The sequence below is a fragment of the Bombina bombina genome, chromosome 2, assembly GCF_027579735.1.
Source record: "Bombina bombina isolate aBomBom1 chromosome 2, aBomBom1.pri, whole genome shotgun sequence".
Taxonomy (NCBI): Eukaryota; Metazoa; Chordata; class Amphibia; order Anura; family Bombinatoridae; genus Bombina; species Bombina bombina.
Genome location: NC_069500.1, coordinates 1,441,867,298 through 1,441,889,488, shown reverse-complemented (window position 1 = coordinate 1,441,889,488; position 22,191 = coordinate 1,441,867,298). Strand labels below are relative to the sequence as shown.

Sequence of the window (22,191 nt, the reverse complement as noted above, 5' to 3'; positions counted from 1 at the left end):
ATAAGTGTAGAGAGAGTTATAACAACAGAGTTAAGTGTGCTAGTTCATAAGTGTAGAGAGAGTTATAACAACGGAGTTAAGTGTGCTAGTTCATAAGTGTAGTGAGAGTTATAACAACGGAGTTAAGTGTGCTAGTTCATAAGTGTAGAGAGAGTTATAACAACAGAGTTAAGTGTGCTAGTTCATAAGTGTAGAGAGAGTTATAACAACGGCGTTAGTGTGCTAGTTCATAAGTGTAAAGAGAGTTATAACAACAGAGTTAGTGTGCTAGTTCATAAGTGTAGTGAGAGTTATAACAATGGCGTTAGTGTGCTAGTTCATAAGTGTAGGGAGAGTTATAACAACGGCGTTAGTGTGCTAGTTCATAAGTGTAGTGAGAGTTATAACAACGGCGTTAGTGTGCTAGTTCATAAGTGTAGAGAGAGTTATAACAACGGAGTTGTGTGCTAGTTCATAAGTGTAGAGAGAGTTATAACAACGGCGTTAGTGTGCTAGTTCATAAGTGTAGAGAGAGTTATAACAACGGAGTTAAGTGTGCTAGTTCATAAGTGTAGAGAGAGTTATAACAACGGCATTAGTGTGCTAGTTCATAAGTGTAGAGAGAGTTATAACAACGGAGTTGTGTGCTAGTTCATAAGTGTAGAGAGAGTTATAACAACGGCGTTAGTGTGCTAGTTCATAAGTGTAGAGAGAGTTATAACAACAGAGTTAGTGTGCTAGTTCATAAGTGTAGAGAGAGTTATAACAACGGAGTTGTGTGCTAGTTCATAAGTGTAGAGAGAGTTATAACAACAGAGTTAGTGTGCTAGTTCATAAGTGTAGAGAGAGTTATAACAACGGAGTTGTGTGCTAGTTCATAAGTGTAGAGAGAGTTATAACAACGGCGTTAGTGTGCTAGTTCATAAGTGTAGAGGGAGTTATAACAACGGAGTTAAGTGTGCTAGTTCATAAGTGTAGAGAGAGTTATAACAACGGCGTTAGTGTGCTAGTTCATAAGTGTAGAGAGAGTTATAACAACAGAGTTAGTGTGCTAATTCATAAGTGTAGAGAGAGTTATAACAACGGAGTTAAGTGTGCTAGTTCATAAGTGTAGAGAGAGTTATAACAACGGAGTTAAGTGTGCTAGTTCATAAGTGTAGAGAGAGTTATAACAACAGAGTTAAGTGTGCTAGTTCATAAGTGTAGAGAGATTTATAACAACAGAGTTAAGTGTGCTAGTTCATAAGTGTAGAGAGAGTTATAACAACGGAGTTAAGTGTGCTAGTTCATAAGTGTAGAGAGAGTTATAACAACAGAGTTAAGTGTGCTAGTTCATAAGTGTAGAGAGAGTTATAACAACAGAGTTAGTGTGCTAGTTCATAAGTGTAGAGAGAGTTATAACAACGGAGTTAAGTGTACTAGTTCATAAGTGTAGAGAGAGTTATAAAAACAGAGTTAGACAAAGGAGTGGACAACAGAGATAAGTACTTTTCAAATTCCAACAACTAAATGCAAACATGCTACACTTTCTAATCTCTGCTTTAACCTTTTCATCCCTTCTCCTTAAAGTCACAGCTCTTCCTTTCACAAACAGCACTCAGAACATTCATATTTCTCCTTCTCTTCTACCTTCCCCCCTCTACAACACACATGAACCTTATTCCTATCTCACATCCCTCAGCCAGCCATGCTTTACTGATCCTAAACTTAAACACTCACATAAGACACATTCTCATCTCCTTTCACTCAACATCTTTCTTCTTCTTGCAGCTGGGGATGTCTTGCCTAACCCAGGTCCACCCTCTGCTTCCCTCAGATCACTACCCCAAATGACACCTCATACAACTTGCACACGTAACCCCCTAAACCTTATTAACTGCACCTCTATTACTACAGCCCAATTCTCGTGTGCCCTTTGGAATGCACGCTCGGTATGCAATAAGCTTACATCTATTCACAACCTATTTATTTCACGTTCACTTAAACTGTTAGCCCTCACTGAAACTTGGCTTTCCTCCTCTAACACAACTGCTGTAGCCTCTCTGTCCTATGGCGGCCTGCACTTCAGTCACACTCCCAGGCCTGGAAACAAACAAGGAGGAGGAGGAGGAATTTTCCTGTCTCCACACAGTACCTTTCACTGCATTCCTTCACCCCCCTCTCTTTCCTTCTCATCTTTTGAAGTTCACACTATCCGCCTCTTCTCCCCTATAGCTCTTCGTGTTGCAGTTATCTATCGGCCCCCTGGCCCAGCATCACAATTTCTGGACCACTTCGAAGCCTGGCTTCCACATTTTCTCTCTTCTAATGTCCCTTCTCTCATCTTAGGGGACTTCAACATACCCCTTGATAAGCCTAACACGCCTGCTGCCTCTAAACTTCTATCCCTTACCTCCTCTTTAGGCCTGTCCCAGTGGACAACATCTCCAACACACTGTGAAGGCAACTCCATAGACCTGGTCTTCACAAATCTCTGTGCTGTTTCCAACTCTCTTAACTTCCCCTTTCCTCTCTCTGACCACCATCTATTAACTTTCTCTCTCACTCTACCTGCTACATCTTTGCAAGATCCCAAAAAACTGCTACCTCACAGGAATTTAAATGACTTGGATCTCACAGACTTTTCCACTCAACTGAGTCCTCTGCTCTCTGACATTTCATCCCTCTCTTGTCCAAACCTCGTGACACTACAGTATAATTCGGCACTAAAATCAACACTTGACAAAACTGCACCCTCCACTCTTCAACGTACATCAATCACTTGACGGCAACCGTGGCACACTAAACAGACCAGATATCTTCAGCAATGCTCACGGGCCGCTGAACGGCAGTGGAGGAAATCACGCACCTTTGCTGATTTCCAACATTATAAATTCACACTTAAGTCCTACAACTCTGCGCTCAGCCTGGCAAAACAAGTCTATTTCGCCTCCCTTGTGTCTTCTTACGCATCCAACCCCAGTAAACTGTTCTCAACCTTTAACTCCCTTCTACGTCCACCTGCCCCCCCGCCCACAACCAACCTCACTGCTCAAATTATTGCTGATCACTTCAAAAATAAAATTGACACCATTAGAAAAGAGATCTGCACCTCGCACCCCGCAAACCCAGCGATCCTACCCACCCCTTCTATTAACAAAAATCTATGCTATTTCCCTCCTGTAACAGAGGAAGAAGTCTCCACACTCCTATCCTCGGCTCATCTCACAACCTGCCCACTTGACCCTATTCCTTCACGACTTATTCCCTCTCTCTCTGCTTCACTAACCCCTACCCTAACTCATCTCTTTAACCAATCTCTCACTGCTGGCACATTTCCTGACACATTCAAGCATGCGTCAATCATACCAATCCTAAAAAAGCCCTCGCTTGACCCCTCCACGCCTTCTAACTATCGACCGGTCTCCTTACTTCCCTTTGCTTCAAAATTATTGGAACGACTAGTCTATAATCGGCTAACTCAATTTCTCACAACTAACTCCTTACTTGATCCACTACAATCTGGTTTCCGCCCTAAACACTCAACAGAAACCGCTCTTGCTAAAGTAACAAATTACCTGTTATCAGCTAAAGCAAAAGGCCATTACTCCTTACTAATTCTTCTTGACGTGTCCGCAGCTTTTGACACAGTTGACCATCCTCTCCTCCTAAAAATACTACATTCATTTGGCATCCGAGACACAGCCCTCTCCTGGTTTGCCTATAGACTGTGAGCTCTCCGGAGCAGGGCCCTCTTCCTCCTGTGCTAGATTTGTTTAGTTTTGTTATGTTTTGTATTGTATCACAAATCTTTGTCATTGTATACCCCTATCATTGTACCCAGTGCTACGGAATTTGGCGGCGATATACAAATAAATGATAATAATAATAATAATTATGATGTCACACTAGTAAATATTTTGATGTCACTTCTATGTGTATTATGATGTCACACTCGTGTATATTGTGATATAACTGTTATGTGCATTATGATGTCACACTAGTATATATTGTAATGTCACTGTTATGTGTATTATGATGTCACACAAGTATATATTGTAATGTCACTGTTATGTGTATTATGATGTCAGAGTAATATATACTCTCTCTCTCTCTATATATATATATATATATATATATATATATATATATATATATATATATATATATATATATATATATATATATATATATGCAGTGGCTATAAAAAGTCTACACACCCCTGTTAAAATGTCAGGTTTCTGTGATGTAAAAAAATGAGACAAAGATAAATCATTTCAGAACTTTTTCCCCCTTTAATGTGACCTATAAACTGTACAACTCAATTGAAAAACAAACTAAATTCTTTTAGGTAAAGGGAAATAAAAATAAAAAACTAAAATAATATGGTTGCATAAGTGTGAACACCCTTAAACTAATACTTTATTGAAGCACCTTTTGATTTTATTACAGCACTCAGTCTTTTTGGGTATGAGTTTTTCAGCATGGCACATCTTGACTTGGCAAGATTTGCCCACTCTCTTTGCCAAAACACTCTAAATCTGTCAGAATGCGAGGGCATCTCCTGTGCACAGCCCTCTTCAGATCACCCCACAGATTTTGAATTGGATTCAGGTCTGGGCTATCCCAAAACTTTAATCTTCTTCTGGTAAAGCCAATCCTTTGTTGATTTGGATGTATGCTTTGGGACGTTGTGATGCTGAAAGATGAAGTTTCTCTTCATGTTCAGCTTTCTAGCAGAAACCTTAAGGTTTTGTGCCAATATTGTCTGGTATTTGGAACTGTTCATTATTCCCTCTACCTTGACTAAGGCCCCAGTTCCAGCTGAAGAAAAACAGCCCCAAAGCACGATGCTGACACCACCATGCTTCACTGCGGGTATGGTGTTCTTTTGGTGATATGCAGTGTTGTTTTTGCTCCAAACATATCTTTTGGAATTATGGCCAAAAAGTTCAACTTTGGTTTCATTAGACCAGAACACCTTTTGCAACATGCTTTTGGGAAACTTCAGATGTGTTTTTGCAAAATTTAGCCGGGCTTGGATGTTTTTTTAATAAGAAAAGGCTTCCGTCTTGCCACTCTACCCCATAGCCCAGACATATGAAGAATACGGGCGATTGTTGTCACATGTACCACACAGCCAGTACTTGCCAGATATTCCTGCAGCTTCTTTAATTTAGCTGTAGGCCTCTTGGCAGCCTTCCAGACCAGTTTTCTTCTCGTCTTTTCATCAATTTTGGAGGGACATCCAGTTCTTGGTAATGTCACTGTTGCACCATATTTTCTTCACTTGATGATGACGGTCTTCACTGTGTTCGATGGTATATCTAATGCCTTGGAAATTCTTTTGTACCCTTCTCCTGACTGATACCTTTTAACAATGAGATCCCTCTGATACTTTAGAAGCTCTCTGCGGACCATGGCTTTTGCTGTAGGATGCGACTAACAAAATGTCAGGAAAGACCTACTGGAACAGCTGAACTTTATTTGGGGTTAATCAGAGGCACTTTAAATGATGACAGGTGTGTACTGACTCCTATTTAAAATGATTTTGAATGTGATTGCTTAATTCTGAACATAGTTACATCCCAAGTTGTAAAAGGGTGTTCACACTTATGCAACCATATTATTTTAGTTTTATTTTTATTTCCCTTTACCTAAAAGATTTCAGTTTGTTTTTCAATTGAGTTGTACAGTTTATAGGTCACATTAAAGGTGGAAAAAGTTCTGAAATGATTTATCTTTGTCTCATTTTTTTACATCACAGAAACCTGACATTTTAACAAGGGTGTGTAGACTTTTTATAGCCACTGTATATATATACATATATATATGTTTGTATGCAGAAAGGGAGGGCACTCACAGTATTTGTATTCTTGAATTATTTAATACATGAAAAGTACATGAATGATAGTTGTCGCACACACTTTCAGATAAAACTTACCAGCTACGTACCCTCAACGGGTGCTGCATAGTAAAAACTAAACTACCATAATAAGGTGGGAACTGGGGTGCCATAATGGTAGTTTAGTTTTTACTATGCAGCACCCGTTGAGGGTACGTAGCTGGAAAGTTTTATCTGAAAGTGTGTCCTCCCCAGATTAGTCTGTCTTCATTACGTTTTACCATAATAACCCCGTGGCTACTGGGATCACGTGATGTGACTAATGGTGCACTAGATGTTGTGTTTATACACACTCGATATGGCCTTCTGAACCTGTACGGCACGTTTGTGTCAGTTACGGTCATGTATTTTACGCTGCTTTGTTCTATTTCTGTACAGCTGACACCTACGGTGTTTCACGCCTCTGTTTCTACAGCTGTACGTTCTAATCATTTGGCTATGTTGGTTATTTAAGAGCGGGTATGAGATCCTCCAGCACCATTTGTTTCTCTCCGTTGGGGATACGGCAGGTTAGCCGTAATAAGGTACGTCTATAGTTTTACTTGTTTGGCTAGTGGGGCATAGCGGCAGGTCTGAGTGTGTTGCTTCACAGTGTCTCGAGGTGATCTGCACACTGATATACTTAATACCGGAGGTATTGATAGACTTTCTGTAGCGGGTTCGATTTGTTTTTTTCTTTTTTTCAATGAAGTGCTCAATGAATCTGGTAGGGTTACACACTACTTAATACCCTAATTTGTTATAGCATTGTGGAAGGCTGGTATGTACATGGCACCACTTACGGGCTATTGGTCTGATCAGTAAGTCTAGCATACCATTAGCTCTGGGGTACTTGTTGAGATTATAGGCATGATTCTACCACCAACTTAGGTTGCATTCGTATCGTCTAGGGTTCATTGGTACCTACTTGTAGGTCTCTCCTATGTTTAAACATTGATCACAGTAGGATGTCATTCCATAATTGGTGGTTGTATCCCGGTTGATGTCATGAGCCCTGTGTCAATGTTTGACTGTCTCTCTGGGTGTAAGTATAGCTTTGTTTAGGCTAGTCTCTTAGTGCTAACCCTTACAGGGCTACTATACTAGTTTATGAGGTTGTGGGTTCACTATAATTGTATCTTGAGGCTTACTTTGTTGTATGTTTGTCCTTTATATGTGGTGGTGGGTGCACTTGCTGTTTTTAGTTTCTTATGTATATCGATTCTACAGTTATGTCATGTTCTGTTTGTCTAGATATATAAATTGTCTTCAAGAAGGCTCAAGGATAGAGCCGAAACGTCGACAACTATCATTCATGTACTTGTCATGCATTAAATAATTCAAGAATACAAATCCTGTGAGTGCCCTCCTTTTCTGCATACCTGTATTATAACGTATTGAGGACTGTGTGCTCCTGGGTGTGATAGATCGTTACTGCTATATTGCCTTATTGTGTCTGACTACTCTGCCTGTTATACTCCTGAAATGCTGGATTGATTTACTGCTGCTGAACTCTGCTTGTCTGACTACTCTACCTGTTTAACCCCTAAATTGCTGGACTGATACTCTGCTGCTGAACTCTGCTTGCCTGACAACTCTGCCTATTAACCCGTATTATTCTGGATTGCCTCTCTGTTGCCAAACCCTTCTTGCCTGACCATTCTAGTGGTTTGCCCTTGGACTGCTTTACCGTTGCCAAACTCTGCCTGCCTGACCATTCTAGTGGTTTACCTTGGACTGCTCTACCATTGCCACTGAAGACTACCCTGCCTGTGGTGAGTGCTGCTTCCCTCATCTCATTGACTTTCTCTGCTCTGGGATATTCCCTATCTTTCCGGCTTGATGCCGGGATAACAAGACTACTGGCCGAGTTTGGTCTGATAGAGGAGTATCCCACGAGCATTACATTTTTAAAGGAGGAAAGGTTAGGGGAAAGTCTGACCGCTCGAGGAAGTGCATTCCAGATGGTTGGTGTTGCACGAGAGAACAGCGTGTTGTCTCAATCAAGCATATTATGATGTTACTCTTGTGCATTTTTATATCAGAGTTTTCTATATGATGTGGTCACACGTCTGCATGTTGTGGTGTCAGGCATTTGTTGTATAATGTTACTATAGTGTGCATTACTGACATTGAAAACACCCATGCACTGATGCTGTTTCTGTGTCCCCCAGGCCATCAGATGCTGGCTGCACAGAGGACCGTCAGCCGTGTAAAGGAAAACTCTCCATCTCAGGTGAGTTGGGAAATTAAATGGGGCATCTATAACTGTCTGAAGGGGCAAATAGAGATAGCCAGGGAAGAAACATGACACCAGTTAAAGAGAATATCAGGCAGCTACCAGACATCTATAGAAAACAAATGACAGCCTGATGGGGAAACTGAGGATGACTCATACAGTTTATGACACAATGAGAGTGAAAATGGAATGTGTTGACACCTTTTCATACCAAATAAATACAGAGAAAAAACCACCACCAGGTAATTAGAGGAAACATCTAGAGGCAGTCAGATGCTAGTAGCAGTTGTAAAGGGCATCATTCCAACACCATTAAGCAGTCAGATGATAGGTCAGGCTCTGGGCAACATTGGCTGGCAGGTTTGCAGCAAATGGTTTCAGAACTAACTTTTCTTTTACCCCTAGATCTTCGAATTCCTCTCATGTGGAAGGACAGTGAATATTTTAAAAACAAAGGAGGTGAGCAGAGCATATTCATAGTCTTTATAGTCTCTTGGCTGTAAATGTTTGTAGGATTGAAAGGTGATCATGGTGATAGAAGGTTCTTTAGTAGAGGTGAACATGGTGATTGTAGGTAGTTGGTGGGTAATGGGAAGTTAAAGGTGGTGACTGTAGGTGCTTTGTGGGTATTGAGTGGTAAGCATGGTGACTGTAGGGTTTGATGGGTAATGATAGGTGAACATGGTGACAGTAGGTGTTTGTTGGGTAATGAGAGGTGAACATGGTGATTGTGAGTGCTTGGTGGGTAATGAGAGGTGAACATGTTGACTGTAGGTGTTTGTTGGGTAATGAGAGGTGAACATGGTGACAGTAGGTGTTTGTTGGGTAATGAGAGGTGAACATGGTGATTGTGAGTGCTTGTGGGGTAATGAGAGGTGAACATGGTGACTGTAGGTGCGTGGTGGCTGGTGGTTAATAATAGGTGAACATGGTGACTGTATGTGCTTGGTGGTTAATTAGAGGTAAACATAGTGACTGTAGGTGTGTGGTGGGTATTAAGAGGTAAACATGGTGACTGTATGTGTGTGGTGGGTAATGATAGGTGGACATGGTGACTGTAGTTGCTTGGTGGGTAATGAGAATTGAACACAGTGACTGTAGGTGCTTGCTGGGTAATGAGAGGTGAACATGGTTACTGTAGGGGCTTGCTGGGTAATGAGAGGTGAACATGGTGATTAACGAGAATTGAACTTGGTGACTGTAGGTGCTTACTGGTTAATTAGAGGTGAACATGGTGACTGTAGGTGCTTGGTGGGTAATGAGAGGTGAACATGGTTACTGTAGGGGCTTGCTGGGTAATGAGAGGTGAACAAGGTTACTGTAGGGGCTTGCTGGGAAATGAGAGGTGAACATGGTGACTGTAGGTGCTTGGTGGGTAACGAGAATTGAACTTGGTGACTGTAGGTGCTTACTGGGTAATGAGAGTTGAACATGGTGACTGTAGGTGCTTGGTGGGTATTGAGAAGGGATCGTGCTGACTGTAGGTGTTTGTTGTGGTATTGAGAGATGAACATGGTGACTATTGGTTCTTGGTGGGTATTAAGAGGTGAACACGGCAACTGTAGGTGCATGGTGGGTATTGAGATGTGAACAGGTTGATTAGTGCAGCTTGGTGGGTATTGATAGGTAAACATGGTTACCGTAGTTGCATGGTGGGTATTGAGAGGGGACATAGTGACTGTTGGTGCTTGGTGGGTATTAAGAGGTGAACATGGCAACTGTAGGTGCATGGTGGGTATTGGGAAGTGAACATGGTGATTGTAGGTGTGTGGTGGGTATTTAGAGGTGAACATGGTGACTGTAGGTGCGTGGTTGGTAATGATAGGTAAACATGGTGACTGTAGGTGCGTGGTTGGTAATGATAGGTAAACATGGTGACTGTAGGTGCGTGGTTGGTAATGATAGGTAAACATGGTGACTGTAGGTGCGTGGTTGGTAATGATAGGTAAACATGGTGACTGTAGGTGCTTGGTGGGTAATGAGAACTGAACATGGTGACTGTAGGTGCTTGGTGGGTATTTAGTGGTGAACATGGTGACTGTAGGTGCTTGGTGGGTAATTAGAGGTGAACATGGTTACTGTAGGGGCTTGCTGGGTAATGAGAGGGGGACATGGCGACTGTAGGTGCTTGGTGGGTAACGAGAATTGAACATGGTGACTGTAGGTGCTTGCTGCGTAATGAGAGATGAACATGGCGACTTTAAGTGCTTGGTGGATATTGAGAAGGGATCATGCTGACTGTAGGTGTTTGATGTGGTATTGAGAGGTGAACATGCCGACTGTAGGTGCATGATGGGTTTTGAGAGGTGAACAGGTCGACTAGTGCAGCTTGGTGGGTATTGAGAGGTAAACATGTTTACAGTAGTTGCATGGTGGGTATTGAGAGGGGAACATGGTGACTGTTGGTGCTTGATGGGTATTAAGAGGTGAACATGCCGACTGTAGGTGCTTGGTGGGTATTGAGAAGGGATCGTGCTGACTGTAGGTGTTTGTTGTGGTATTGAGAGATGAACATGGTGACTATTGGTTCTTGGTGGGTATTAAGAGGTGAACACGGCAACTGTAGGTGCATGGTGGGTATTGAGATGTGAACAGGTTGATTAGTGCAGCTTGGTGGGTATTGAGAGGTAAACATGGTTACAGTAGTTGCATGGTGGGTATTGAGAGGGGACATAGTGACTGTTGGTGCTTGGTGGGTATTAAGAGGTGAACATGGCAACTGTAGGTGCATGGTGGGTATTGAGAGGTAAACATGCTGACTAGTGGAGCTTGGTGGGTATTGAGAGGTAAACATGGTGACTGTAGGTGTGTGGTGGGTAATGATAGGTGAACTTGGTGACTGTAAGTACATGGTGGGTATTGAGAGGTGAACATGGTGACTGTAGGTGCATGGTTGGTAATGATAGGTAAACATGGTGACTGTAGGTGCTTGGTGGGTAATGAGAATTGAACATGGTGACTATAGGTGCTTGGTGGGTATTTAGTGGTGAACATGGTGACTGTAGGTGCTTGGTGGGTAATTAGAGGTGAACATGGTTACTGTAGGGGCTTGCTGGGTAATGAGAGGGGGACATGGCGACTGTAGGTGCTTGGTGGGTAACGATAATTGAACATGGTGACTGTAGGTGCTTGCTGGGTAATGAGAGATGAACATGGCGACTTTAAGTGCTTGGTGGATATTGAGAAGGGATCATGCTGACTGTAGGTGTTTGATGTGGTATTGAGAGGTGAACATGCCGACTGTAGGTGCATGATGGGTTTTGAGAGGTGAACAGGTCGACTAGTGCAGCTTGGGGGGTATTGAGAGGTAAACATGTTTACAGTAGTTGCATGGTGGGTATTGAGAGGGGAACATGGTGACTGTTGGTGCTTGATGGGTATTAAGAGGTGAACATGCCGACTGTAGGTGCATGGTGGGTATTGAGAGGTGAACAGGTCGACTAGTGCACCTTGGTTGGTATTGAGAGATAAAAATGGTACACTGGCACCAACAGACACACACAGAAGGTAGGTACACTGGCACCTACAAAAACACACAGGTAGGTACACTGGCACCTACAGACACACACAGTAGGTAGGTACACTGGCACCTAGACACACACAGTAGGTAGGTACACTGGCACCTACAGACACACACACACAAAGTAGATACACTGGCCCCTACAGACACACACAGTAGGTAGGTACACTGGCACCTACAGACACACAAAAAGAAGGTAGGTACACTGGCACCTACAGACACACACACACATAAGGTAGGTACACTAGCACCTACGGACACACACACAGAAGGTAGGTACACTAGCACCTACAGACACGCACACATAAGGTAGGTACACTAGCACCTATAGACACACACAGAAGGTGGGTACACTGGCACCTACAGACCTCTGATGAAGCGCAGGTACGCCTGCGCGAAACATGTCAGGTGTTTCTTTTGTCTGACTATGTCCTTCATTCCTGGATGAATAAACGCTACTGATTACACCAGCACTTTGGTCGCCTGAGCAGTGTTTGCCTTTGTCTCTTATCTGGATTACACACAGAAGGTAGGTACACTGGCACCTTCAGACTCACACAGAAGGTAGGTACACTGACACCTACAGACACACACAGTAGGTAGGTATACTTTCACATACAGACACACACAGTAGATAGGTAAACTGGCACCTACAGAAAAACACACAGAAGGTAGGTACACTGGCACTTACAGAAACACACACAGTAGGTAGGTACACTGGCACTTACAGAAACACACACAGTAGGTAGGTACACTAGCACCTACAGACACACACACACAGTAGGTAGGTACACTGGCACATACAAACAGAAGGTAGGTACACTGACACCTACAGAAGCACACACACAGAAGGTAGGTACACTGGCACCTACAGAAACACACAGTAGGTAGGTACGCTGGCACCTACAGACACACAAATAAGGTAGGTACACTGGCACCTACAGACTCACACAGAAGGTAGGTACACTTTCACCTACAGAGACACATAGTAGGTAGGTACACTGGCACCTACAGACACACACAGTAGGTAGGTACACTGGCACCTACAGACACACACATTAGGTAGGTACATTGGCACCTATAGACACACACAGAAGGTAGGTACACTGGCACCTACAGATACACACAGTAGGTAGGTACACTGGCACCTATAGACACACACAGAAGGTAGGTACACTGGCACCTACAGATACACACAGTAGGTAGGTACACTGGCACCTACAGACACACACATTAGGTAGGTACATTGGCACCTATAGACACACACAGAAGGTAGGTACACTGGCACCTACAGATACACACAGTAGGTAGGTACACTGGCACCTATAGACACACACATTAGGTAGGTACATTGGCACCTATAGACACACACAGAAGGTAGGTACACTGGCACCTACAGACACACACATTAGGTAGGTACATTGGCACCTATAGACACATACAGAAGGTAGGTACACTGGCACCTACAGATACACACAGTAGGTAGGTACACTGGCACCTATAGACACACATAATGTGGGTACACTGGCACCTATAGACACACACAGTAGGTAGGCACATTGACACCTACAGAAACACACAGTAGGTATGTACACTGGCACCTACAGACACACACTCAGAAGGAAGGTACACTGGCACCTATAGACACACACAGTAGTTAGTTACACTGGCACCTACAGACACACAATGCTGGTGCACTGATCCTTACACTAAAGCACACATGGCAGCAAACTCACTTGTCCCCACACAGACTTGTGTGTTTGTAGAAGTCAGTTGTTTATTAAATACGTTATTATATTTCCAGTGGTTACCCCACAATATCTCCTTATCTCTGCATCTCTGCATCTCACCAGCCTCTGTTCTTATTTCCTGTCTCTTAATCTCAACCTCTCTTTATTGTAGAGCTTCACCGATGTGCAGTGTTCTGTGCCCTGCAGCTCCGCGGGGAAGTGCACGATACAGAGATGGTTTTTATAGATCGGACCTCCACAGATATCTGCTTTGAGAACCCCATTGTGTTGTGAGTGCCTATCTGTCCCTATAAGTTGTGTTTTCTCACTTCTGACTATGAAAATCAAAGGCAAATAAACTGGTTGAACCTCATTAGTCATTTTCTTACCCACTTAAGGCACCAGAGCCTAGCAGACCTCTGCATATGTCACTGCATCATACCTCTCTACCATTGCATCCTACCTCTCTACCATTGCACCATACCTCTCTACCATTGCACCATACCTCTCTACCATTGCACCATACCTCTCTACCATTGCACCATACCTCTCTACCATTGCATCCTACCTCTCTACCATTGCACCATACCTCTCTACCACTGCATCATACCTCTCTACCATTGCACCATACCTCTCTACCATTGCACCATACCTCTCTACCATTGCATCCTACCTCTCTACCATTGCACCATACCTCTCTACCATTGCACCATACCTCTCTACCATTGCACCATACCTCTCTACCACTGCATCATACCTCTCTACCATTGCACCATACCTCTCTACCACTGCATCATACCTCTCTACCATTGCATCCTACCTCTCTACCATTGCACCATACCTCTCTACCATTGCACCATACCTCTCTACCACTGCATCCTACCTCTCTACCATTGCATCCTACCTCTCTACCACTGCATCCTACCTCTCTACCACTGCATCATACCTCTCTACCATTGCACCATACCTCTCTACCATTGCACCATACCTCTCTACCACTGCATCATACCTCTCTACCATTGCATCCTACCTCTCTACCACTGCATCATACCTCTCTACCACTGCACCATACCTCTCTACCACTGCATCATACCTCTCTACCACTGCACCATACCTCTCTACCACTGCACCATACCTCTCTACCACTGCATCATACCTCTCTACCACTGCACCATACCTCTCTACCACTGCACCATACCTCTCTACCACTGCACCATACCTCTCTACCATTGCACCATACCTCTCTACCATTGCACCATACCTCTCTACCACTGCATCATACCTCTCTACCATTGCATCCTACCTCTCTACCACTGCATCATACCTCTCTACCACTGCATCCTACCTCTCTACCATTGCACCATACCTCTCTACCATTGCACCATACCTCTCTACCATTGCACCATACCTCTCTACCATTGCACCATACCTCTCTACCACTGCATCCTACCTCTCTACCACTGCATCATACCTCTCTACCACTGCATCCTACCTCTCTACCATTGCACCATACCTCTCTACCACTGCATCCTACCTCTCTACCACTGCATCATACCTCTCTACCACTGCATCCTACCTCTCTACCACTGCATCATACCTCTCTACCACTGAATCCTACCTCTCTACCAGTGCATCCTACCTCTCTACCATTGCATCCTACCTCTCTACCACTGCATCCTACCTCTCTACCACTGCATCCTACCTCTCTACCACTGCATCATACCTCTCTACCACTGAATCCTACCTCTCTACCAGTGCATCCTACCTCTCTACCACTGCATCATAAATCTCTACCATTGCATCCTACCTCTCTACCACTGCATCCTAACTCTCTACCACTGCATCCTAACTCCCTACCACTGCATCCTACCTCCCTACCACTGCATCCTACCTCCCTACCACTGCATCCTACCTCCCTACCACTGCATCCTACCTCCCTACCACTGCATCATACCTCTCTACCACTGCATCCTACCTCTATACCACTGCATCCTACCTCTCTACCACTGCATCCTACCTCTCTACCACTGCATCCTACCTCCCTACCACTTTATCCTACCACTCTACCACTTTATCCTACCACTCTACCACTTTATCCTACCTCCCTACCACTGCATCCTACCTCTCTACCACTGCATCCTACCTCTCTACCACTGCATCCTACCTCTCTACCACTGCATCCTACCTCTCTACCACTGCATTATACCTCTCTACCACTGCATCATACCTCTCTACCACTGCATCCTACCTCCCTACCACTGCATCCTACCTCCCTACCACTGCATCCTACCTCTCTACCACTGCATCCTACCTCTCTACCACTGCATCCTACCTCTCTACCACTGCATCCTACCTCCCTACCACTGCATCCTACCTCCCTACCACTGCATCCTACCTCTCTACCACTGCATCCTACCTCTCTACCACTGCATCCTACCTCTCTACCATTGCATCCTACCTCTCTACCACTGCATCATACCTCTTTACCACTGCATCCTACCTCTCTACCACTGCATCCTACCTCCCTACCACTGCATCCTACCTCCCTACCACTGCATCCTACCTCTCTACCACTGCATCCTACCTCTCTACCACTGCATCCTACCTCCCTACCACTGCATCCTACCTCTCTACCACTGCATCCTACCTCTCTACCACTGCATCCTACCTCTCTACCACTGAATCCTACCTCTCTACCACTGAATCCTACCTCTCTACCACTGAATCCTACCTCTCTACCAGTGCATCCTACCTCTCTACCACTGCATCCTACCTCTCTACCACTGCATCCTACCTCCCTACCACTGCATCCTACCTCCCTACCACTGCATCCTACCTCTCTACCATTGCATCCTACCTCTCTACCATTGCATCCTACCTCTCTACCACTGCATCCTACCTCTCTACCACTGCATCCTACCTCTCTACCACTGCATCCTACCATTGCACCATACCTCTCTACCACTGCATCCTACCTCTCTACCACTGCATCATACCTCTCTACCACTGAATCCTACCTCTCTACCAGTGCATCCTACCTCTCTACCATTGCATCCTACCTCTCTACCACTGCATCCTACCTCTCTACCACTGCATCCTACCTCTCTACCACTGCATCATACCTCTCTACCACTGAATCCTACCTCTCTACCAGTGCATCCTACCTCTCTACCACTGCATCATAAATCTCTACCATTGCATCCTACCTCTCTACCACTGCATCCTAACTCTCTACCACTGCATCCTAACTCCCTACCACTGCATCCTACCTCCCTACCACTGCATCCTACCTCCCTACCACTGCATCCTACCTCCCTACCACTGCATCCTACCTCCCTACCACTGCATCATACCTCTCTACCACTGCATCCTACCTCTATACCACTGCATCCTACCTCTCTACCACTGCATCCTACCTCTCTACCACTGCATCCTACCTCTCTACCACTGCATCCTACCTCCCTACCACTTTATCCTACCACTCTACCACTTTATCCTACCACTCTACCACTTTATCCTACCTCCCTACCACTGCATCCTACCTCTCTACCACTGCATCCTACCTCTCTACCACTGCATCCTACCTCTCTACCACTGCATCCTACCTCTCTACCACTGCATCCTACCTCTCTACCACTGCATCCTACCTCCCTACCACTTTATCCTACCACTCTACCACTTTATCCTACCACTCTACCACTTTATCCTACCTCCCTACCACTGCATCCTACCTCTCTACCACTGCATCCTACCTCTCTACCACTGCATCCTACCTCTCTACCACTGCATCCTACCTCCCTACCACTTTATCCTACCACTCTACCACTTTATCCTACCACTCTACCACTTTATCCTACCTCCCTACCACTGCATCCTACCTCTCTACCACTGCATCATACCTCTCTACCACTGCATCATACCTCTCTATTACTGCATCCTACCTCTCTACCACAGCATCCTACCTCTCTACCACTGCATCCTACCTCTCTACCACTGCATCCTACCTCTCTACCACTGCATCCTACCTTCCTACCACTTTATCCTACCACTCTACCACTTTATCCTACCACTCTACCACTTTATCCTACCTCCCTACCACTGCATCCTACCTCTCTACCACTGCATCCTACCTCTCTACCACTGCATCCTACCTCCCTACCACTGCATCCTACCTCTCTACCATTGCATCCTACCTCTCTACCACTGCATCATACCTCTCTACCACTGCATCATACTTCTCTACCACTGCATCATACCTCTCTACCACTGCATCATACCTCTCTACCACTGCATCCTACCTCTCTACCACTGCATCATACCTCTCTACCACTGCATCATACCTCTCTACCACTGCATCATACCTCTCTACCACTGCATCATACCTCTCTACCACTGCATCATACTTCTCTACCACTTCATCCTTCCTCTCTACCACTGCATCCTACCTCTCTACCACTGCCTCCTACCTCTCTACCACTTCCATGTCTGGGAAGAAGCGCTAATAATGCCTTCCTCATGTAGCTTATGTGTATGATTTTATTATACCTACCCCCTTTATTCTGTAAGCAGTATTTATAAGTCTGTATGTTTTCTTTACATGTTATGCCTCTTTATGACCTCTATCCTGTTGTGTCCAGGCAGAAAGGGTTATTGTGTAGTTGTGTAAGAGTTAACATTTAATGTAGAGCTGTGATATTTGTGTTTTGTTTCTCTAGCTCGGACGTAGACCCTAAGTTTGAACTGAGGCTTCAGTTGTACAGTTGTGCTGTAGAAGAAGATTTTCTCTCTGGTACACCAAAGAAACTGGCCACCAAGTTGAGCAGTTCTCTAGGTCGTTCTTCAGGTCGGAGAATCCGTGCTGCTTTGGATGGGACACCAGGGAGCCCGCTGAGCAATGGGGCAGGGGCCCCCATACTTCTCCCTAGTCCAAGTGTGCTGTAAGTCTCTACTTGTAAATTGCATGTGGGTCTGAAATAGGAAAAATGGCAGCCAAAGACTCAGACTGGCTCAACCAGCAGTATACAAAAACCTGCTTATTTACATTAAAGTTAGCATGAACATGGGAAAAAATAAATAAAACAAGCCCCCAAAAAAATCACATCAAACAAACAAAAGACACCTCTGTTAATGTCCGATGCATTTCAGGTGTGTCTGAATTCTAAATTGATAAGAAATTTATAGAAATGTACTTTACACAGAGTTTGCTGATGTTAATCATTGTTAGTTGGCCAATAGCTGGTGAAACCGCTGCCACAGACAGCATCCTGTAGTTTATAAAGCGGTTAGACTGTCATTTGGTTCTTGCTAAAGTACAGAAGAAGAATGGTTTTATGGCTCCGATTCTAATCACTGTCAGCTGCATAGCTTGCAACAAAACCCGTTAGCTACTTTTGACTTGAATTAGGTGTCCGATTATGCACTTACCTATCCGCCTCACTCTACTAGGTGGTGTGAAGGGACAAATTACAGCAAGGGGATATTTGTGCATTTTATTAAACATATCGTTAATGCCATAAATAATATCTATATGAACGAATAATATCATCTGTTCTGCGTCACTGGAAATAATAAAAATAGAATATATAGTTACTCTTGATGTCATTATACACCATATACACATAATTAGTTTTATTATTACAGTAATAAAGAGTTTGTGAATATAGAAATAAAATTGTATTTAAAAAGATGAAGAAAATATATGAACTTTTATTAGGAGTCTCACAAAGATATATATGAAATAGTTTATTAAAGTATATAAAGAGAAAAATATATTAAGATTGAGGTTGTCAAGTAGAGTACCTGATCGCTTACAATGCCGCTCTTGTGCAATGCCGCCCCTGCTCTTGTGCAATGCCGCCCCTGCTCTTGTTCAACGCCGCCCCTGCTCTTGTGCAACGCCGCCCCTGCTCTTGTGCAACACTGCCCCTTCTCTTGTGCAACACCGCCCCTGCTCTTGTGCAACGCCACCCCTGCTCTTGTGCAATGCCGCCCCTGCTCTTGTGCAATGCCGCCCCTGCTCTTGTGCAATGCCGCCCCTGCTCTAATGCAACGCCGCCCCTGCTCTTGTGCAAAACCACCCCTGCTCTTGTGCAATGCCGCCCCTGCTCTTGTGCAATGCCGCCCCTGCTCTTGTGCAATGCCGCCCCTGCTCTAATGAAACGCCGCCCCCTGCTCTTGTGCAACGCCGCCCCTTGCTCTTGTGCAATGCCACCCCCTGCTCTTGTGCAATGCCGCCCCCTGCTCTTGTGCAATGCTGCCCCTGCTCTTGTGCAATGCTGCCCCTGCTCTTGTGCAACGCCGCCCCTGCTCTTGTGCCACGCTGCCCCTGCTCTAGTGCAACGCCGCCCCCTGCTCTTGTGCAACGCCGCCCCCTGCTCTTGTGCAACGCCACCCTTGCTCTTGTGCAATGCCGCCCCCTGCTCTTGTGCAATGCCGCCCCCTGCTCTTGTGCAATGCTGCCCCCTGCTCTATACATTTCCCTTAAATCTCTTTTCTTTCATGTAATTGGCAAGAGTCCATGAGCTAGTGACGTATATACATTCCTACCAGGAGAGGGCAAAGTTTCCCAAACCTCAAATGCCTATAAATACACCCCTAACACCCACAATTCAGTTTTAAAAACGTTACCTCCTGTGGAGGTGGTGAAGTAAGTTTGTGCTTGATTTTTATGATTTCTTCTATGATAAGCGCTTCTAAGCATATTGAAGCCCAATTCCTCTCAGAGTACAGTTTTTGTCAGAGGGTTGTAAAGAGAGTATCGCCTATTGATTTTATGGTTTCGCTCACAGGAAATCTTTTCAAGGGTTCTCTGTTATCGGTTGTAGGGATTCATCTCCTACCTCCCTTTTCAGATAGACGATATACTCTTATATACCATTACCTCTGCTGATAGTTTTCAGTACTGGTTTGGCTATCTGCTATATATGGATGGGTGTTTTTCTGTAAGTATGTATAATTATTTAAGACACTCTCCGCTATGGTTTGGCGCTTTATGTATTAATATAAAGTTTTAAATATATGTAATTTACTTATATTTGCCATGAGTAAGGTCTGTTTATTTCCCGTTTGCAGTCTAAACAGTTTCAGTATAGGAATCATGTTGGGAAGTTTATTTAAACTTTTTTGTTACCTGGGATTCTGTCTTTTTCTAATTTGACTTTAATTTTTTTGCAGGCATATCTAGGCTCGCGAGGGCGCAGAATGCTGTTTTTTATTGCGTCATTCTTGGCGCAAAATTTTTTTGTGCAAAGTTGCGCCTTTGATGGCGCAAATTTCGTAACTACCTGCGTCTTTGTTGACGCTAGTTGTTTTGGCGCAAAATCGCGTTTGTTATGACACAAATTGTGTAATTTCCTGGTGTTAGTTTTGCGCCAAATTTTTTTAACTTCCTTTTGCGTAATGCGTCATTCTTGGCGCCAACATTTCGTTATTTTTCCCCTCTCCCTCTATTGCTCGCTGTGCTCAGCTATTGTGCCTGCTTTTGTTTTTCTCTACTGAAACTGTTACATTGTGGAAATTGAATTTTTTGCCTAATGTTGTTTTTCTTTTTCTGTTACATTTTGCGAGATGTCTCTTTCTGATCCTGACTCTGATGTTACTGTAGAAACGATGATGCCTTGGAACACAATTCTACAAAGCTAAGTGTGTTCTTTTCATTATTAAGCTGTTGTTATTTCTTCAGCTCAATTATGATACATTTATTTATCGTGTTTTATGCTAGCAATCGGCTAGATTACGAGTTTTGCGGTTAGAGCGACTCGGTACTCACTTGCAAGTTATTGTCACCGCTCACCTCCCTACAGCGCTGCTATTACAGGTTTTCATAAACCCGGCGTTAGCAGGCAATATGTGAGTGTTGAGCAAAATTGAGCTCCATAACACACTCCAATACCAGCGCTGCTTTGAGCTGGTTTTACATGCTCGTCCACGATTTCCCCATAGACATCAATGGTGAGAGCCAGTTAAAAAAAAGCCTAACACCTGCAATAAAGGAGCGTAAAGCTCCGTAACGCAGCCCCATTGATTCCTATGGGGAAAAAAAAGTTATGTTTACACCTAACACCCCTAATCTGCCGCTCCCCGACACCTAAATTACACTTATTAACCCATAATCTGCCGCCCGCGACACCGCCGCCACCTACATTACACTTATTAACCCCTAATCTGCTGCCCCAATGTCGCCGCCACCCACCTACACTTATTAACGGCTAATCTGCTGCCCACAATGTCGCCGCCACCCACCTACACTTATTAACGGCTAATCTGCTGCCCCCAATGTTGCCACCACCTACATAAATTTATTAACCCCTAATCTGCCACCCCCAACATCGCCGCCACTATAAACCCCTAAACCTATCCCCAAGTCTAACCCTAACACCCACTAACTTTAATATAACTAAAATAAATCTAAATAAAAATTACCGGTAAAAGAAATCAGCTCTTTTACCTGTAAGAAAAAATACAAACAACTCCCCAACAGTAAAACCCACCACCCACACAACCAAACCCCCCAAATAAAATCCTATTTAAAAAACCTAAGCTCCCCATTGCCCTGAAAAGGGCATTTAGCGCTTTTTCCGTCCAAACCCTAAGCTAAAAATAAAACCCACCCAATAAACCCTTAAAAAAACCTAACACTAAACCCCCGAAGATCCATTTACGGTTTTTAAAGACCCGACATCCATCCTCAACGAAGCGGCAGAAGTCCTCATTGAAGCCGGCAGAAATCTTCATCCAAGCGGGCTTAAGTCTTCATCCAGACGGCATCTTCTATCTTCATCCATCCGGCGCAGAGTGGGTCCATCTTCAAGACATCTGACGTGGAGCATCCGTTTCAATTGACGGCTCTTCCAGAATGAAG

At 44.2% G+C, this 22,191-nt stretch overlaps 1 protein-coding gene across 3 annotated transcripts in view; it reads left to right on the top strand.

Moving 5' to 3' along the window:
• The window catches only part of RTKN (rhotekin), a 356,615-nt gene that overhangs the window by 194,922 nt on the left and 139,502 nt on the right, over window positions 1-22,191 (top strand). For all 3 annotated transcript variants that reach the window (XM_053704398.1, XM_053704397.1, XM_053704399.1), the window contains 4 exons: window positions 8,017-8,078; window positions 8,487-8,540; window positions 13,504-13,621; window positions 18,047-18,268. In XM_053704398.1, coding sequence (XP_053560373.1) covers window positions 8,017-8,078; window positions 8,487-8,540; window positions 13,504-13,621; window positions 18,047-18,268 — 456 coding nt within the window. The remainder of the gene's footprint in view (window positions 1-8,016; window positions 8,079-8,486; window positions 8,541-13,503; window positions 13,622-18,046; window positions 18,269-22,191) is intronic.